This window comes from Molothrus ater, chromosome 9 (genome assembly GCF_012460135.2).
Source record: "Molothrus ater isolate BHLD 08-10-18 breed brown headed cowbird chromosome 9, BPBGC_Mater_1.1, whole genome shotgun sequence".
Taxonomy (NCBI): Eukaryota; Metazoa; Chordata; class Aves; order Passeriformes; family Icteridae; genus Molothrus; species Molothrus ater.
This window is the reverse complement of record NC_050486.2, coordinates 1,464,645-1,483,179: the sequence shown is the minus strand read 5'-3', so window position 1 is coordinate 1,483,179 and position 18,535 is coordinate 1,464,645. Positions and strand designations below refer to the sequence as shown.

Sequence of the window (18,535 nt, the reverse complement as noted above, 5' to 3'; positions counted from 1 at the left end):
TCGGCCCTACCCAGCCCGGAACTACAGCTCCCGGCAGCGCCCGCGCGGCTATCCCGCTGCGGGCCTCAGCGCTCGGCAGCCTGCAAGGAAGCCTGATCAAAATAAAAATCGAATAATTAAGAGATATCACGTGGGCGCGCTGGTGCTTGAAAGGCCCCTGGAAACGGAGGCAGCGGCGCGCATCAGGCGCCTCGCAGCCGGTGGTTTGACCGCCAGCCGTCGTTTATCACTATGGCGATTTCCCTTTAACGGCTTGTTTGCCGCAGACACCTCACAGAGCGGGGTCCTCGGAGGGGCGGGTAGAGGCGAGGCCGCTGCCCAATCGGCGGGGCGGGGAGGCGGGGCCAGCCCGCGGGCCTCTCAGCCTATTGGCTGGCGGCGCGCAGCGGGTGACGCGCATCCTTCCAGCTCAGCGCGTGAGGCTGTGGAAGGGGCGGGGCGGGGGGCCCGGCCCGGCGGGCAGTAACGGCCGCGCGCGCGGGGAGGGGCCGTGCGCAACAACGGCCGATCCTCCTCAGCGCCGCCGCCGCCGCTGCCCGCGGGAGGAGGATGCGCCGCCTCGGCCCGGCCGCGCCAGCCACACCGGCCAGACCATGAGGGAGCCGCCCCGCCGGCCCCTGGCGCTGGGCTCCTGCCTCCTGCTCTGCGCCCTGCTCTGGTGAGTGCCGGCCTCTCCGCCGCGCTGGGAGCGCTTCCTGGGCGGGCTGCGGAGAGCCGGGGGGTGCGGCAGTCGCAGGGCCGGGAGGGTGTGAAGGGAGCTGTGGAGAGGGTCCGGTGCAGCCCCCAGGCCGGGCAGGCACACCTGGGGCAGGTGACACGGGAGCGCGCCCGGGTGCGTTCTGAGAGCTTCCAGCGGGAGGAACCCAGCGGCCTCCCCGGGCAGCCCGGGACGGTGAGCGGTGCCCGGGATGGGTTCTCGGGCAGTGACACTCTGGGGATGGTGAGCGCTGCCCGGGATGGGTTCCTGTGCAGTGACAACCTGGGGAAGGTGAGCGCTGCCCGGGATGGATTCCCGTGCCCTGACACCCTGGGAAGGTGAGCGCTGCCCCCGGGCTGCCGGGATGGGTTCCCGTTCCCGTTCAGTGACACCCTGGTAAGGTGAGCGCTGCCCGGGATGGGTTCCCGTGCCCTGACACCCTGGGAAGGTGAGCGCTGCCCGGGATGGGTTCCTGTGACCTGGACACCCTGGGGATGGTGAGCGCTGCCCGGGATGGGTTCCCGTGCCCTGACACCCTGGGGAAGGTGAGCGCTGCCCGGGATGGGTTCCCGTGCCCTGACACCCTGGGGAAGGTGAGCGCTGCCCCCGGGCTGCCCGGGATGGGTTCCCCGGGATGGGTTCCCCGGTAGTGGCACCCTGGGGAAGGTGACAGCGCTCGGGAGGGCCATTCCCGAAGGTGACAGCGCTCGGGAGGGCCATTCCCGCTGCCAGGAGCGGCAGTGGTCACCCGGCGGGGGCAGGTGAGGGCTCACCCCACACACCGAGGGTCAGAGTTATGTGTGTGTTGTTGTCTCTGTGCTTTTACCGGAGGAATCCCTGCATTTCCAGTTTCAGGCTGAGCTCTTGCACTCTCCTCTGGAAGATTACGGTGCCTTATTCTTGAAACCCTTTCTCTGAGTCTATCAGGAGTAGTGTTAAGTTAAACCAAATGAACCCTATTATTTTTGCATTGATTATGCCTTTGATAGCATTTTTTTGTACTGATTACCTGAACTGTACTTAGTTCCAGCATCCCCTGTTTGCTTTCTTTTCAAACTTCCTTTAAGAGATGACATCCAACAGAATACAAATATTAGTAGAATGTATTTCTGCATGGTAAGTTCCAGCCTTCTTAAACTTTGGCCCTCTTTGAACTTGGTGAGTCACTGTTTGAGAACTGATAGCCAGCTTGAACAGCAAACTGCAAATATTGCAAATGGAGCAGCCACACTCTGGTGTATTACTACAGTAGATTGTTCAGATAGTTTGCTTAAAAAAAGAAATCATCCTGAAGCTCTGGCTTGTCTCACAGCTGGTTGAGGAGTGGGAGCCCAGGCACCTCTATTTTACACAATCATTTACAAATCTGCTGCTGGTGCTTGTGTTACTGTGTTTGGACAGTCCTGAAGCAACTTTGGTTCATGTCATGACATTTTGGGGTTTGGAGACAAAAGCACATCTTGAAAACTCAGTTGCTGTGTTTACACTTAGCAAAATTGAAAACAAAAAAATCTTCCTGGCCATGTGGGTTTGATCAGGTGAGCTGTGAGCCTCAGGAACTGTCTCCAGACAGCTTTGCTTTGCTTTTGCTCCTTGGACAGTGAAGTTCTGGCAGCAGGTTTTAGTTGTATAGCTCGGGTTCCTATCAGGAAAGCAGTTTTTGTTTCTTGGTTAGAGTGCCTTGAGGGCTGATAATCTGTTCCTGCCTCCAGGTCCTTTGTTAGTGGAGGGGGATTTTAGCTTAATGATCAATAGGTGGGCAGGTTGATTTTTTTTTTTTTTTTGTTGTTGCTGTGTTCTTAGTCTGCTGTTTCACCAGGACTTGATTTAGTGAAAAAGTTCAGGCTTTTTTCAGGATAATTCCACATGAAAGAAGAAATGTCATGTTCAGCTATCTTGTTGGAGTAATGTATCTGTTCTGTAAATCTCTGACAACTTCTGTGTTCTTCTTTGGTGTGGTTAGGAGGAGAATGGAGCTGCTCTTTCAGGCAGTGTCCTGACTGATCTCAGAGCTTGCAGTGCAGTGCCCCAATGCAAAACTCTTTTTTAGAGTTGAGAAAAGCAGCCTGCTCACTGGCTGCCTTTGGTTAGGAGCCAGTGAATTAATTTCAATGTTGAGAGATGCAACTCCAGTTTTCTAGTCTGCTGTTCAAGCATGAATTCACATTAGAGAGTTTGAAATCCTGACTGCAGGATGGCTTTGGGACCTGCATTAATTTCAGCAGCCGTGTCAGAGTTGTAATTAGAAAGTCTTGAAGTCTGTTGGTTCATACATAGTTGGTGGACTATAGAAGTTGATAAGTTGTGATTTATTTAACTTTTTACTGTAAAGAAAATCAGCACCTTTGTTCACTTCAGCAGTTAAGAAATTTCAAATAGCAAATGGAAGGATTTGTGTTAGAAATGTTGGCTTTTTAAATTTAGTTGTTTTGAGATGTAATTTTCAAAGGACTTTGTGCTAGTAGGAGAGAAATATTTTCCTTATAGGTGTAACTGATGAACTGGTGGTCAACAGATGATTAAATGGAACCCCAAAATCAGGGAAGAGCCCATGAGACAAAACAACTGCTCAAAGAACACTTGGGGCTGTTTGGACTTGTTGCCTTTTTTTTTAATCTGGGCTTTGTTTTCTTTCTGAGTAGCTGTTGCTTCTTCCCTTGAAACTATGCCTAAAATAGGAATTTTCAAAATCTCTCTTGATGCATTTTCAAGCTCACCTAAGAGAGTTGGTTCAGTGGGGAAGTACTGATTAGTAAAGATCAAGTGGGGGGAAAAAATGATTGGAACTTGAACTGGAAGATGTCATCCAGGGCATTGAAAATGTGGCAGTGTTTTAGGAGGTGCCCAGAAAAGCAGAGGAGTGAGTAGGGGGTTGTTGCCAAATTGTGCCCCTTCAATAAAGGGGATGTGATGCTCTCTGGGTCAGTTTTCAGTGCTTGAGGCTTTCTGAAGCTGGGCCAGCCACAGCTCTGACAGCCCTGAGCCAACAGGATTGTTCCAAGTGTCAAAGGAGCAGGATGGCTTTGGGGAAATCCTTCTGCTGGAGGTATGGCTCAGGAATGCAGTGCTCCAAAAATAATGGGCATCTGTGCAGTCTGGGGCCTCCACTGGGCCTGACAAATGTCTGCTGTTGTCCTGAATTCAGAGACCTCCTTAATGCTCCAGTTAATCCCTTTGTGTGCATGATCATAATGTCAAAAACACATTTCAAACTTGCAGTGCTTTGTAGCTTGCCTCTATCCAGAGCTGAGTAAGTGGAGTAGGTTTAGAAGCTTGTAGGATACCAGGACTCTGTGAGGTGAGACCAGCTGTGATGGCTGTTTGAAGAGTGACCTGTATAAATTATTCTGACATCAGCTTTTGCCTGCCATAAGCTGCACTTCCAAAGTTTAATTGGGGGTCTAATAAAGAAATCGTGCATCCAGTTATTTGTCTTTCTATCCCAGAAAATTCACTGCCATATCTGACCTACTTAGCTTTTATTAACTCTGCTGCTTGGGTTTAGAGCTGTGAGTAAAAGGAGGATGGGCTCAGTGCATGTGCACCTCAGGATCCTTCAGCTGTTACTCTGTGAGTATCCTGCATCAGGAAATGCCTTGTGTCAAAGTGATTTAGCAGCAAGATGTGCTGGTTTTGATGGCAAAGCCCTGGCCTAGGAGCTCTGACTGAAATCCACCACGAGAGCGTGCCCTGAAAACTGTAAAGGTTGGATTGGGTCAGTGGCACAGCCAGGAGTGAAGCCTGGGTTACCAAGTACAGTGGAAAGGGATACTGGTTTGTATTGACACCTACTAATGTGTGGATTCATGTGGATTCTCATGAGAGAAGATATTTCTAGTTTGGCTTTGCATTTGCAGTCCTGTGTGGTTTGGAAGCTGTAACACAGGAGGAGCTCTGAGAACCCCGGTGCTGGGCTGGACTGTGGTAGCACCACCAGGCTCATTGTGTGCTGCTGCTGCACAGGTGAGGGCTGTGCAGGTCACACCAGGGAGCTTCTGCTGATTGAACCTTTATTTGCCTCATTACTGGCTTGTGGCTCACACCTAGAGCTCACCTCTGTTAATTGCAGAAAGGTGTGAGTGGTAGAGCTGGGGAGTGAGAGGTTTGTGTTCCAGTGTGCCTCATTAATGTGCCCCTTACCAATGAAATCCTTTTTTTTTTCCTCATGAGTGCCCTCATGATCTGGATAGGACTACAAGAGTAACTGGCCTGTGGTAGGGCTCAGAGTTTTATCTGCTGATTCTCCTCTTGAGTACTTAAATCTCTTTAGAAGGCTGATACTAAAATAAACACTGTGCGTGTGCATTTTATAGCAGGAAGAAATGAAACTATTTGAGCACTGATCTAATCAGAGCTGTTGTCCCAGGCATCTGATTTCAGAATGGAAAGTGTGTTCCTAGGTATGGAGTATCCTGTTTGGAAGGGTCTTTGCTCTGTGGTTAAGGTTGGGACAAAAGCTGCCCTGCAACTCTTGCACTCCTACAAATGAAAATCCAATGTGCCCAGCTTGCAGCCTGCTCATGCTGAAGATGGTACATGCCAGCAGGGGCCCAAGTGCCTGGCTCAATCAATTATTGAATATTTTTCCTTCTAAGATGATTTGGAAATCAGTGAACTGCTTTCATGCAGTATCTTCTAAAAGATTTGTCCTAGAAACTTCAAGTTAGTTTGTTTGTTATGCAAATGGTGTACTGAAGTGGCCTCTACCCCATCACGAGGTGTCTGTGTTGGTGTAGGAGACCCTGCCTGTTGCAGTGAAATGTCTCCCTTGAGCACTTCATTTGAACTCTTTCTGAAACGTCTTTCTCTAAGCTGCTATTAATTCTTTTGCACTTTGATGTTCTTACTGTGTCTTGTACAGAGACGTTTTTTTCTTGTCTTTAGTTTTCATTACTGATCCAGCTTTTGGGAAGTTGTGTGCCTCTTTCAAGGGGAGGACATGCAGTGTCTTTTAAAGTTCACTCTGGAGGTGCTGCAGCCTGGAGAGGATGTGCATGAAAAGTTTTAGCCAAAACCAGGTTAACCTAGAACTGTAAATCTGAAAACTTTCTTAATTCTTGCTGGAAATACTGAGCTGGTGTAACAGACTGGTCCCACAGCTTGGGTGGGTGAAAATGTTGATGTGAATGGCAAACCAGATTGGAATATTAGCAAAAGGTTCCAACAGTTCAAAAATCAGCTCAGGTGCACAAAGGAATGGCAATGCCTTGGCTTGGCTGGGTTTTGAAATGGCAATCAAGATAATGCTGAAATCCCTTACAGATAAGAAGCCTATTAAAAATACATCACCCATGTCTGGGAGTCAGGTGATAGCAGCTTTACAATGCTTTAAAAGGCTGAAATTGCCATTTCTACACTTGAGTACCCCCCTCCGTGGCACTGTGCTGAGCTCTGTTGACTGAGGGTGGGTTTTTAGCAGAGCTGGGGCAGAGCAGCTGCCACTGCTGCTGCTGTGCTGTGAATTTAAGCAATGAGGGAAGTCTTGAAAAGTGTGTGTGTGATACATTTCTGCAGCCTCCAAAAGCCTCAAAGTTTACTGACAGTGCATGGCTGTGCTGTTTCCCTGTAGCCTTTGTGGTTCCTATCACGTTTTTTGGTGTGGTTTGGGTTTTTTTGTGTTTTCTTTTCTGGAGCGGGTGCTCTTCCCCAAACTCTTGCATCAGAGAAAATAACTAGAGTTTGAGAATGCAGGGAGCTTCTGATACTCTGCAATCCTCCTTCAGGATTGCAAAGTCTGTTTCCAAGGAACACCAGGAACTGCCTGTTCCTTTGGGTGCTTCCAGAGGGGGTTGTGACATCTGCCCTGCTTTTAGTGCCTGAAGTAGGGCACCTGGATACTCCTTTGGAGGAAAAGGAGGTTTGTGTTTGTTTCAGTGTTACATTGGAACCTGCATTTAATGGAGGTTGTTGTCTGCTGTGGTCACAGAGCCCTGTGAAGGTGCTGTTATCTCAGCAGCCTTTTCCAGGAGGGAATGGGAGTAACCCTGGGAGCACTGCAAGCAAGGAATGAAGTTGGTTTCTGTTGTTTAACCTGGGAGAGCAGTGGACAGTCAAGAGCAAATATTGTGTTCCACTGTGTCTTTTTGGGTTGGATATCTGAGCATTCCTTGGCTCAGAGCTGACTTTCTTACCCCCCTCAGGACTTACTGGAATGTCTCCATAATCTCCAGATCAGAGCAGAGGGTGCAGATCCCTGTGTGGCTCAAGGGGGGATGCAGTAAATCAGTTCAATCTGATAAAGTATCTGGTGCTCCTGGAACCTCCTTTTGCAAGCTGTGCATGCTGATGGTATATAAAATACTGAAAGCCCTATTTGAAACCAAAGGTTGGAATGTCATTGTATGCAGCTATGAAATTCAGTATGGTCAGAAGTATCTTTGTGTTTGGCTCCTCTGAGTAAGTGAAATAACTGTTTGGAGAGCACATTCTTTGCAAAGTGTGGGCAAGCTATTAAAAACTTAATTGCAAAATACCACAGATTGGTAAAGAATTTGCAAAAAAGCTCCAATTTCAGCTATTTTGGGCTTGGGGTTTTTTGAGCATGTGAATTGAGTTAGTGGTAGGAAATGAGGTGATACCAGTGATGCTTAGTCTAGATCTGTACTTGTAGTTTTCAGCTTTTTCCTCCCTTGAAGGTCCATCATAAAGTTCAAAATTATCTTAGTAACACATGCTGCTCTTCTGTGGTAATAAATGGCTTCTAAATGAATGGTATTGTTTTCTTTGGGGTTTTCTTACTTGTATTGAAGAAGATTAATGATTCTTCTGTGCATTTATCAAGATATATTTCCCCTTCACCTGCAGAAATGAGTGTTGTGTCTGGGGAGGTTGTGCTGCAGCACTTCAGTGTCTTGCAAGTGGCTTTTCTCCTGTGGCTGGTTAAAACAATGTCCTGATCTTCATTTTCCACGGCATTTACTTTGTTCTGCAGGCTCTCAAGTACCAGTCCCCCTGGCTGAACTGTTGGGAGGGAAGGATTGATTCCATGAAGTCGCTGGGGAGAGAGGAGGGTTCCCTGCCCTTGCTGTTTTTCCTGTGCTACCAGAGGCTGCCACGCAGGTTGCTGCTGACTGCAGAGCTTGGTTGTGGATCTGCTGAGCTCCTCATTCCTGCAGAGCCTTTTTCCTCTTTGTCAGTTAGCTGGTGAAAGCAGTCCCAGACCTGTAGGACTTGCTCACAGCAAGAGGTGTTGGGTTTTGCTGCTTTCCTTGCCCTTTCAGCCTCGTTGATCTGAAGTCAGTTGCTCTGTAATGAAGGTCATCTTCAGCAAGCAGCACTCACAGGCCTGCTCTGCTGGCTCCAACCCCTCCTCTTGCACAGGCCTCTCTGAAGTGATCTGTGAATGTTTTGAGTAGGGACTTGTGCCCTGGCAGGGACAGTGACATCTTCTTTCCCCTCTTAGCTGTTGGGCACTGGCACAGCTGCACTGTTGGTGACACAGCCCTCTGGCATCTGTCAGTGGTTACCCTGCATGGAGGCCTTGGAATTGGTGCACTGGTGATAAATTCCTTTTCTTTTCCCTTTGCTTCAAATTCCTCTGTCTTGCAGGTGCCAAATGTAAACTGTTCTGAACTGCTTCACTCTCCAGTGTCCAGAAATAGGTCCTGCTTTTGGAGAATCTATGAAATTAATAATTTTGGGGAGACGATGTGTTTGAACTGAAGCTGTGTGTCAGTGTGGTATGAAGTCTTTGGAAAGGAAAGCTCAAGCTCTTTCTCTCTGATCAAATTGTGGAAAAACTCCTCTTACCTTCATCTTTTGAATTTTTTTTAGCTGTAAGTTGTATGATTAATTTTTCTTTCCAGTTCTTTGTTTTCTACTTGATTTTTATGCCTGTTAGAGTAGTTATCCATAGCTTCACTATCTCTGGTAGTTTTCTGCAGCCTTGTCACAATTACCTGAAGAGTTTCAGCCAAATCAGAAGTGGATGGTCTTTCACATGAAACTACACTACAATTTCAAAGCCATCTGCCCTTTTGAATTTCAGTGTGCTCCTTTTCAAAAGCAGAACGTTCATCAGCAGGGCATGGGCAATTTGTGCAGCAGTGAGTGTAGTGAACCATCCAGATAGGGCTGAGCAGCCTTTCTGCTTCAGTGGGCAGCCACAGTATGAGCCTGCCCTGAGAAGAGTCAAGATTCCCCCACCCACCCACCCCTGCTGCTTTGTCTGAGCTTGTAGCCTTTCTTTTGGGTTTGTGCACATGAAGCTGGAAAGTTCGTGGTGCTATTAGAGAAAATAGCTTTTAAAATGCATTAATGATAGGACAAAGAGTCATGCTTAAGCTCCTTTGTTCTTGATGAGATTTAATAGCAGGTGGTGTTTTGAGTCATGCCTACAAAAATGGAACTATTGAGAACTTCAGCATCCACGTAAGTCAGCAGCTGTGGGTTATGTGTTTGGAACAATCTCTTCATCTGAAGATCTGCCTTGTACCTGAGACAGTGTCTCTGGGGACTGATCTCATTGGGGCATTAGGTCTGCTCAGTTCTGAGTCAGCATTCAGATCCCACTCCTGGGTCACAAGGCAGAGAAAGACAGATCAGCATGTGCTGTGCTTCCACTGGGTGTACCCTGCAAGTCAGTTAAACTCAAGGGGAATTTTGCTCTCTGTAAATTAACACTTGGTTTCCTTGTTGGTTTTTTTAAATGGTTATTTTTATTGTGAGCTCTATCCTTTCAGCTAAAGAAGCCTGTTGAATTAATATGCAAAATGTTAGAAGTCAGAAGAAGAAATCTACTGCTGGTGGTGTTGCTAAGGTTATTAACTTGACTTCTCCCAGACTGGCTGGTGTCTCATGGTTCTGTGTTCTGAGTGCTCTGTCTGATGAGTGATGCATCCTGAGAGCTGCATGCTCTGCTGCAGGAAGGGATCAGGTTTTCCTGTGGGTGCATGCACACACACAAAATGAGCTCTCAGTCCCCTCCCTAGCTTGGAGGGCTTTTGGGAGACTTGAGGCATCTTGTTGGAGTTGGGGAGTAGACCAAGAAGAATTTTGGAAAATAAGTAAGACAGACATTGGACACAGATCATGTCAGAGTAACTTAAATCTGAGCTGCCAGTCTGCATTCTTCTAAAATCTGTGTTTGTGACCTGATAATGCCTGATTTCTTGCATGAAATCTCTCAATAGATTAAGGTAAGAAATCTATGCCTTCTGTGCTTTTTGTGCTAAAGCAGTTACTCGTGCATTTTTGAGGGTAGACCTTTGTGTTTTAAAATGCCAATTCACAGCCATTGAAATGTTTCCTTTTCTGCCCCCAAGGAGTTACTGCTGTTCTGTGCAGCTCACCCAAGCTGCCCCCCAGAGTGGAAGTGAAATGGGAAACAAGTGCCTGTGCCTGAGTAATGAAGGAGTGGGATGATGCTCTGTAATATTTGATGTTTCTGGTGTATTTTTATGAAGTACCAGGGAGTCCTTATATCTCTGAAGAGATGTACTGGAGCTAAGAGCTTGGGAATTTCACCATGAAATGATTGAAACCCCTTTTCAGAAATAGAAATGACTCAAAGTATTTGCATAACTAATTTTTCCAAGTGAGAGCTAGGTAATAAGGCCATAGAAATCTGGTAACATTTCATTCATGCTCTGCAATGAGCCTCCTGTGCATAGGGTAGGACAGAGGTTTGATGCAAAACTCAATACTAACAGGTAACTTGGGAATTTGTGTGAGAAGCTTATGCCTAATTCTCAACTGAGATGGGAGACTTTGTACCTGCTACAATATGTGGTATTACTGTTTTCATACCTTACATTCAGCTCTTTATTTTCCATCAACTGCAGCTGCTTCTGCCTGATTTGAAGGCTTTCATTTAGTGTAGAGGAAAGATGCTGCCTCAAAAAGAAGAGAAATTACTGAGGTGCTTTGGGGCTGAGACAGAGGTGGAGAACCTTACTTGCTCATCTCTATAATATGTCAGATTCCACAAGTTCCTTGTTCACTGTCTCTTCTGTGGAGAGAGCCAATGAAAAAAAATATTATATATATATATGCATGAAACTTAAATTTTTAATACTTGTTTGTGGTCTGTTGTTTCATGGGTTCCTTCTTAGTGGAGGAGTCTACGCTGCACAGACTTCCCGATAAAGTTGATATTCAAGTTTGAAGAAAGCTGGTAATTCAAATTCCAAGCAGTAGTGATCCCAGTTGTGTGAATAATGACCTACTAAAAATCTTACTGTTATGATTAATGTTAAGGCTGTTTCCTTTTCAAAGCCAGTGTCACAAAGTTGCTGCATGCAGGTTGTTCTGTGCTAGAGCCCTGTCTCTCCTCTGAGGAGAAGGTGGCTCTTGTTTTCAGGGTGCAGGGTGATGTTTGTGTTTGTTCACAGGAGCTCATTCCAATCACCTGATTGTTATGTAAACAGCATTTCCTGGATGGAAAATGCTTGTGTTTAAAGTGCTGGCTTGCTGGTGTTCCAGCATGGTTGAAGACTCCATAAAAGCTCAGTTTGCTCCGTGTTCTGCTGGCCTTGGTTAAAATCAGCATGGAAACCTTTGGGCCTCCAAGCCTGTGGTTCACTGTGCAGGTGCTCCCGAGGGTGTGAAGGGACCGTGTATGATGAGAAAGAAAAGATGCCTTCTGGTACAAGTGTTCATAGAGGGCATGGCTGCTTTTCTGCAGAAATAAATCCATTTCTGGTGACAACTAAAACTGTTAAACTGTTGGAAAAAAGTACAAAACAAATCTCATGGGAGGTTTTTCCTGGGGCTTTTTTTTAGTGTACTTATTTTCTCTAATTTTCTTAAATGTGCTTGGTGATGTTGACTACACGAAACCTTCTCAGGTAGGCTCTGTACAGGGGATTAAGGAGATTTTGCTTTTTAGTCTGTGACTTAAATTTTTGCTTAGTAATAATGATTGCTAAAAATATCTCATTGCTTTGTGTCAAAGGATGTTGATTCACGTTGTTCCTAACTTGCTGTAACTTAACTAATTTGTGCCAGCTTTCACTTTTTGATGTGGTGACACTCCAGGATCTGGTTTGGTGATACTTTTTTCTTCTTTTGGAAGTAGTAAATTTGTGGTGTTTTCTGTTGCTAACTACTTCTAGTGAATCCTCAAATGGATTTTATCAATGAGTATCCATGAACCTGTACATGTATTTTTTAGATGCCTCATGGGAACAGCTGAAGAAGATTGAGGGAGACAATGTGAGGGAATTCTAAAATTTCATTTTAAATAAAACTTTTTGACCTTTTTTCATAGGCTTCCTGTTTGGAATGTCTTTTGTAAAGACACTCTCTCATCAGCAGTGCAGTTTGCTTCAGGTGATGCTTGTGCCCTGGCCAGCGAGGATGAAAATGTCCAGGAAAAGGTATGCTGGATACATCATGCTAATTACTCACTCTGACTAAATATTAAACTGGAAAATAAGATTCTTCATAGGCTCTTCAAGGCTAGAATGTTTAATGTACTCACTTGTTTGAGCAGTGATACCTTCCCATGGTTTTATTCTCCTTTACTTCATTTCTTGCAGTCATGCAACAATTCAAGTGGATAGTTTGGGGCAAGAGAAGGAATGAATAGTAAAGCTACTGATGCTTGGTTTTTTTTTTAATTTGGGGGCCAGATGTTAGAAGTGGGCACTGGGCAAGTGTGGGACTCTGTAGAGCCAGAATAGGAGGGGATGGGCTGGGTAAGTCTAGGCCACATGGTGCCACTTCCATCTGTGTTGTATTAAAAGCAGTGTACAGATGATTGTTATCCTAAAGAGAAGATTTAAGATTAATTGGTTCAAGTCAGTATTTATCACTTTGCATTCCTTCTGTTCAATAAAAATTAAGAGGGCTAAAATGTGTTTCTGAAAAGTATAATAAATTAGCTGTGGTCCCTTTCATTTTTACTTTACTCAGCACTTTAGGTTAATTGAGTGTAATTGTCCCACCCTGATTAACTCATGGCAAGTTTCTGCATCTTGCATTGCATAGTGAATTCCCAAGCTGTTGAGTCAGAAAATCATGATGATTTCATTCATTTATTTATTTACCCAGGTACAGAATCAGTCCTGTTCTAAACATGGGTAGTATTGATATGTTGGGGTTCCTATTTCCTCCAGCAATCTGCAGTAGTGTTAATCACAGTCCTCATTCCAAAAAAGCTTTTATATGCCACAATAAACTTGGAAAATGTGTGTGGAGCAGTCTGGCTGGCTCAAGTGGAGAGCTGCCTGACCATAAAAAATCCCTTTAAATATTGTAGGTTTCTTAAGCATTGCACCAACTAGGGTAGCTCTATTTTTTTGCCAGCTTGTGCAGCCAAATAGCATTCCTGTTCCTCAGGCTGCCTAAAAGGAAGTTCTGCTTGACTTTAATGTCTGATGCAATAATACTGGAAAGATGAAGTAAGCTTTGAGACTGGGAAGCCACTGGTAAATGATTTCCTACTCTGCAACATTCTTCCTTTCATTCTGTTAGTGTGGATGCATAGGTAAGCAGATTTCTGAACTTAAACCCAAAGATGTGAGAACTAATGTTACACTGTTAGACTCATTAAAGAAGATCTCTAGGGTGGGTGAGAAATCTTAAGCAAGTGTCTGTTTCTCCTGATTAGGCTGCTGGAGCTGTCCTGCTCCAGAGGAGCAATTCTGCAACCTTGATCAGCTTGCCTTAGATCAGTTGTCTCTTCAGCCATTGATGCTATTTCATCTTAGGGACTGGGATGTGAGTTAATAGTTATTTGGGGGAAAATGTTGCTCAGTTGTCTCTAAGGTTTGTCAGCTCAGATTTGTAGCTCCTGCACTTCAGTGGATGCTTAATTCTCTCAACTTAATATCATGGAGTGTTGTATAGCACAGCAGCCCATTTTGGGTCTGAACACTGGCACCTCCAGTATTTGGCCATGGGGTTTTAGGTAGCCCTTATAAAACAAAATGGGTATAAATTTCTACCACATTTCTTGCTGTATTTTAAAGTATTGCTCAAAACCAGCTTGCATATTTTGTAGTCATAACTTAATGTTTGAAGGGCAAGTGTAAATTCTTGCTGCTTTTAGTCTGGTGGGTTTAAAACTTTTTTCCCCTCAAGTGCTGATACATTTTATTTTGTGAATTCCCTGCTGTTGATGGTGAATTTTTAGCTGTAGAAGAAAAGGTTGCTTTACAAGGTTCTGGCAGATTTGTGTAATTACTGTAGTTCTGCTGATAAGGCTGCTACAACTGAAATGTGCCACGTGTTATTTTCTGATGGTTGTCTGATGCAAGTCAGCTTAGAATTTTCTTTTTCTCCCCTTTTGGGCAGCAGGGAGATAGGGGAGGGTTTGTCAACATGGGAAGTTGTGTTGGTGTTTGCAGGGGTCTGAGGATGAGGGAAGAGATGAGGATCTGACTCCATGTTTCACAAGGCTGATTTATTATTTTATGATATATTTTATATTAAAACTATACTAAAAGAGTAGAAGAAAGGAATTCATCAGAAGGCTGGCTAAGAATAGAAAAAGAATGATAACAAAGGCTTGTGTCTCAGACAGAGAGTCTGAGCCAGCTGGCTCTGGTTGGCCATGATTAGAAACAACCCCATGAGCCCAATCCCAGCTGCACCTGTTGCATTCCACAGCAGCAGATAACCATTGGTTACATTTTGTTCCTGAGGCCTCTCAGCTTCTCAGGAGCAAAAATCCTAAGGAAAGGATTTTCCATAAAATATGTCTGTGACAGGAAGTCATAGAAGAATGAGGAAATCTCCTTAGCAAACAAACTGAATTAAGACAGTGCTAAAATGATCTTTTCGGGGAAGATTTAATTGAATCATTTTAACTTGCTGTAGTCTTTGTGCAGATGAGATTTGAAACACAGGTGGGCAGCAGTTCTGAGGATCAATGTGGTTTAGTTTTTGATGTTCTGCTGTTGAGTGTGTCCCTGGGGCAGCTGCTCTGGCTGAGCATGGAGCTGTGCCTGCAGACTGACTGATGTTCCACCTTCACTCTCCCAGGGGGAAGAGGCTGCTCCCAGCCTGGAGTCCGAGGACTCCAGCACACGGACTTACTCTATGGAAGAGCTGCTCCATGGCTTGACAAAATCTCACCAGGCAAGGCTTTTGTTTCATTCACTCTCTTCATACAGTCTTCAAATGCTTCTTGGATTTCAGTCTTTCATTTTGGTTATCTAAAGTTCATAGTAACCATCTCTCACGTTTCACCTGTTCACTGGGTTGCTGTCAGACTCGTGTTTCCAGTAAAAGAGAAAATGTGTGAGCTAACAGACCTTGCATTTCCTATGTGCATAAATAATGAGTAATTTAGTATTTGGAGGTACTGACTAAAAACTTTCCAAGATAAATTAAAATTGGATATTGTAGGTATGGATGTCTATTTATAAATAAAACATAAAAAGTCTTTTCTCTGAGGTCTTTTATGTAGATCAGGCTTGGTGATTATAGCAGTCCATTTTAGCTTTGATCCTTCATGACTTCTATCACTTTCATTTCCTTTGTTAAAATGGGAAAAGGGTTGTATTTCAGCTCTGTGCCATTGATACTGTAAAGTCTGTGCTTGGTGTTAAATGTTACAAACCAACTGTTAAAGATTATTTATTTGAGTACATATTTTTGTTTTGTAGTTTACAAAATATCATATGCAGGACATACTTCAGAATATTTATTTCATGGTTTGGGTGTTTAAATGTGTTAAAAAGTCCTGACCCCTTCATGTTTAGTGAGATGACATAGAGTAATGTAGGCATTGACAAGCAATTTTTGTACAATATTATTTCTTTTTGCTGCAGGAGTTAATCTGACCTCTTTCAGTGGTTATCTGCTCTTTCAGATTTACAAAGCCTTATTTTGAATGTGCTTATGACAACTGAAGACCTAGAATAAATAAGAGTCAAGACTACTAAACACTCAAAAGTGAAAAGTGATTTATCTCTTTGTTCACTTACAGCATGGAATAGGCTTTAAATAATTTTGGACCTCTGTTGGAGTGATGAAATCAAAAGCCTTCTTCTCTAAAATTTAGTTTAGGATGAAAACAGTAAATTTAATTGTAATGGAACATGCAAATAGAACTGTTTCTTTTGGTTGCTGCAATATTCAAACTGCTTTTCTCATGGCAGTCTCTGTAGGAATGCATCATTGAGGAAGCTGTTGCACAGGCCTGCTCCAGTTGATATTTTTACATGATTATTGCAACTGTCCCAGAGTAGCACAGAATGCCACCCAGGTCTAGGAAGAAAGAAAATTAATTTCTGACAGAAATGCAAACTGTTAGAACTCCATGTTAGGTGTTACTGTGGGAATGCTTTTCTTACTCAGGTGTTGAAAAATGTATATTCACCTGGAATGTTTTTACAGACAACAGAAATAAGTGAAACAAGCCAGCCTGAAGTTGTGAGTCCACCTTCAGTAGATGTAAATGAAGCTTCCTCCAGCATAGTTCCAAGCACTGAAAACACTTCCAGTTCACCTACCTCAGAGATACCTCCAGTCTCACAGCCTGAGTAAGCTCTTGCACTTTTGTTCTTTTGGTCTTTGAGAGAATCTCACTACTCTGCTCTTGTTAAGATGTGTAGTAGGGATAAGATGGGATTGCTCCCCACAGTTGTTTTGCTGGCTTATGGTGTCAGTGTGGTGGTGTTTGTGGGTCCCCAGGACAAGGGAAGAGATGAGAATCTTGATTCCACCTTTCAGAAGACTGATTTATTATTTTCTGATATTATATTTTTAAAAATGATATACTAAAGAAAGAGAAAGGAGGGATACGTCAGAAAGCTAGAAAGGAATGGTAATAAAATCTTGTGACAGACTCAGAGTCTGACACAGCTGGCTGTGATTGGCCATTAATTAAAACCAATTCACATGCTGGGTAAACAATTCTCCAAATCACATTCCAAAGTAGCAAAACATGGAGAAGCTGAAGCTTCTCAGAAGAAAAGATCCTGACAAAGGGATTTTTCATAAAATCTGTCAGTGGCATGTCAGTGCTCGGGGAGCGTGCCACCATTTCCTCAGTGTGTGGATGAGGAGTTGTGCCCCTGCACGAGGGGGACACCATTGCCATGAGCAGTTTCTAAGCCAGCATGCTTAGATAATCTGTACTAGAAAAGCCCTCAGGGCTTTACCATTAGCATTTCTGCCCTTCACAAATGTGCTTTCACATCTGTGTCAACAAGCACTGAGGCTGCTTCAGCAATGGCCTCTGCCTTCAGTTAAGGAGGAGCTCTGCAGAATTTTATCTTGGGACTTAAAACAGAGAGTCTCAAGTTCTGATATGAAGAGACTTCTGACAAAATAGCACATTGTCATATAAATGCAGTCAAGGCAGTTTAGTTCTAGTGCTCAGTAGTGTATTGCAGAGCTGCCTCTGCTGCAGGCACCTTTCTGGAGTCCATGTACTTTGTTTTGTTTCCCTTTTGTGGGATGTTGTGCTGTAAATGTGAACTGTAGTATGGAAATTCGTGTGTGATCTTCCAAGGATTTTCACAAAGTCCTGTTGGCTTTTGGGTGTGTGCTAAGGGAAGTAATCTTGTTCTGACTGCTGATAAAGATGAAGTATTTTGCTGGATAAAAATTGAACATAGTGAAAATGAAGTAGATGTGTCTTTGGTGTTTTGGGTTTTTTAAGATTTCAGTTTTTCTGCTTTACCAAATTTCATTTCTTTACCATAGAAAAGGTATGGAAATTTTGTTTGCTGGCTGATCTTTCCTAGTTTGCCAGGGCTAACACTTAAACACATTTTGGTATTTCATCAGTGTCTTTAATTGGAAGCCTTCCAAAATTTGCAGTTTTTATAAGGCAAAACTGGAATGTAGCTTCAGCCTGTTCTTTTTATAGCTTTTTTTTTTTGACTACCCCACTGATTTATTTGTGTAATGTGTTGTAAGCTCTACTGTTGTCAGGTCCTAGAAGGAGACAGGATGTTATTTCCTTTGAAACATTCAGCTTGGTGTCTGGTAATTGTTGGAAATTGTCTGGCTGTCACAGCTGGGGAATACTGGAGTGCTGAACTCCAAAGACTTGGGCTGTGAAACAAATGAAAATAGAAACTTGGTTTGGAGCACCTGATGGAGGAGTTCATGCTGGGCAGTGGTGTTGTGACACCAGTGCCATTTACAGGAAGAAAGGGCAGACCTGGTGTAGCAGAGAAGCTAAAAAAAACTAATGTTTATCCATTATTTCCAACTGCACTTCAGCTCTCAGTACTCACAGGTGGTCTCTTACTGAACAGATGAATATCCAAACCAGCTGTGGTCCAGCTCCATACTCAAACAAGGTCTTTAAAAAGACACAGTTGCATTTGTTACCTTCAGACATTTTTTACCTTTCGCTGGTTTAGATGCTGATTCCTGACAGTGTAACCGAGTCCAGCTCTCTCAGGTGTTACTGGTCTAATATTTCAGCAGAACCTCTTAGTCAAAATATTTTGGAAGGAATTTTATCCCAAACAAGTTTTACTTTGTAGTGAATCTTTTTTTAGAACAGCACTGAGTGTAACTTTTCTACCTCAGTCTAATCTGAGGAAAAAATACTGAAGAATAATCTGAGCTCTTTTTGTCTGGAAGTGAGGAACATGCTGTGCAAAGTGACCTTCATAATGCATTTTAAAAATTAAGGCAAATCGAGGTACTCAAAGGAGAGGGAGCACCACAGCTTTTAGACTCACCTTCTGCCAAAATTAGTTACTTGAGGCCAGTCAGGTACACCCTGAGAACAAGGAATTTTTAAGTTCATTCTTGTCCCATATTTTATTCAGTTGATAATTATTCATACAGTCACCTACCCACTGAAATGGAGAATATGTGCAGCTTTTCAGTTTTGTGTAGTGGTCAGCATTATTTAGTCAGTAAAGAGTTGCAGGCAGAGCCAAACACTGTGCATCTCAGATGGAGGCATTTTGGGGCATA

The 18,535-nt window shown here is 44.0% G+C and overlaps 1 protein-coding gene across 2 annotated transcripts in view; it reads left to right on the top strand.

Annotated features, from left to right (window-relative positions):
• The first annotated feature begins 468 nt into the window (after positions 1-468).
• Positions 469-18,535, top strand: part of SUCO (SUN domain containing ossification factor) — a 40,609-nt gene continuing 22,542 nt past the window's right edge. For both annotated transcript variants that reach the window (XM_036387964.1, XM_036387963.1), the window contains exons 1-4: positions 469-658; positions 11,907-12,015; positions 14,627-14,722; positions 15,986-16,131. In XM_036387964.1, coding sequence (XP_036243857.1) covers positions 594-658; positions 11,907-12,015; positions 14,627-14,722; positions 15,986-16,131 — 416 coding nt within the window. In that variant the 5' untranslated portion in view covers positions 469-593. The remainder of the gene's footprint in view (positions 659-11,906; positions 12,016-14,626; positions 14,723-15,985; positions 16,132-18,535) is intronic.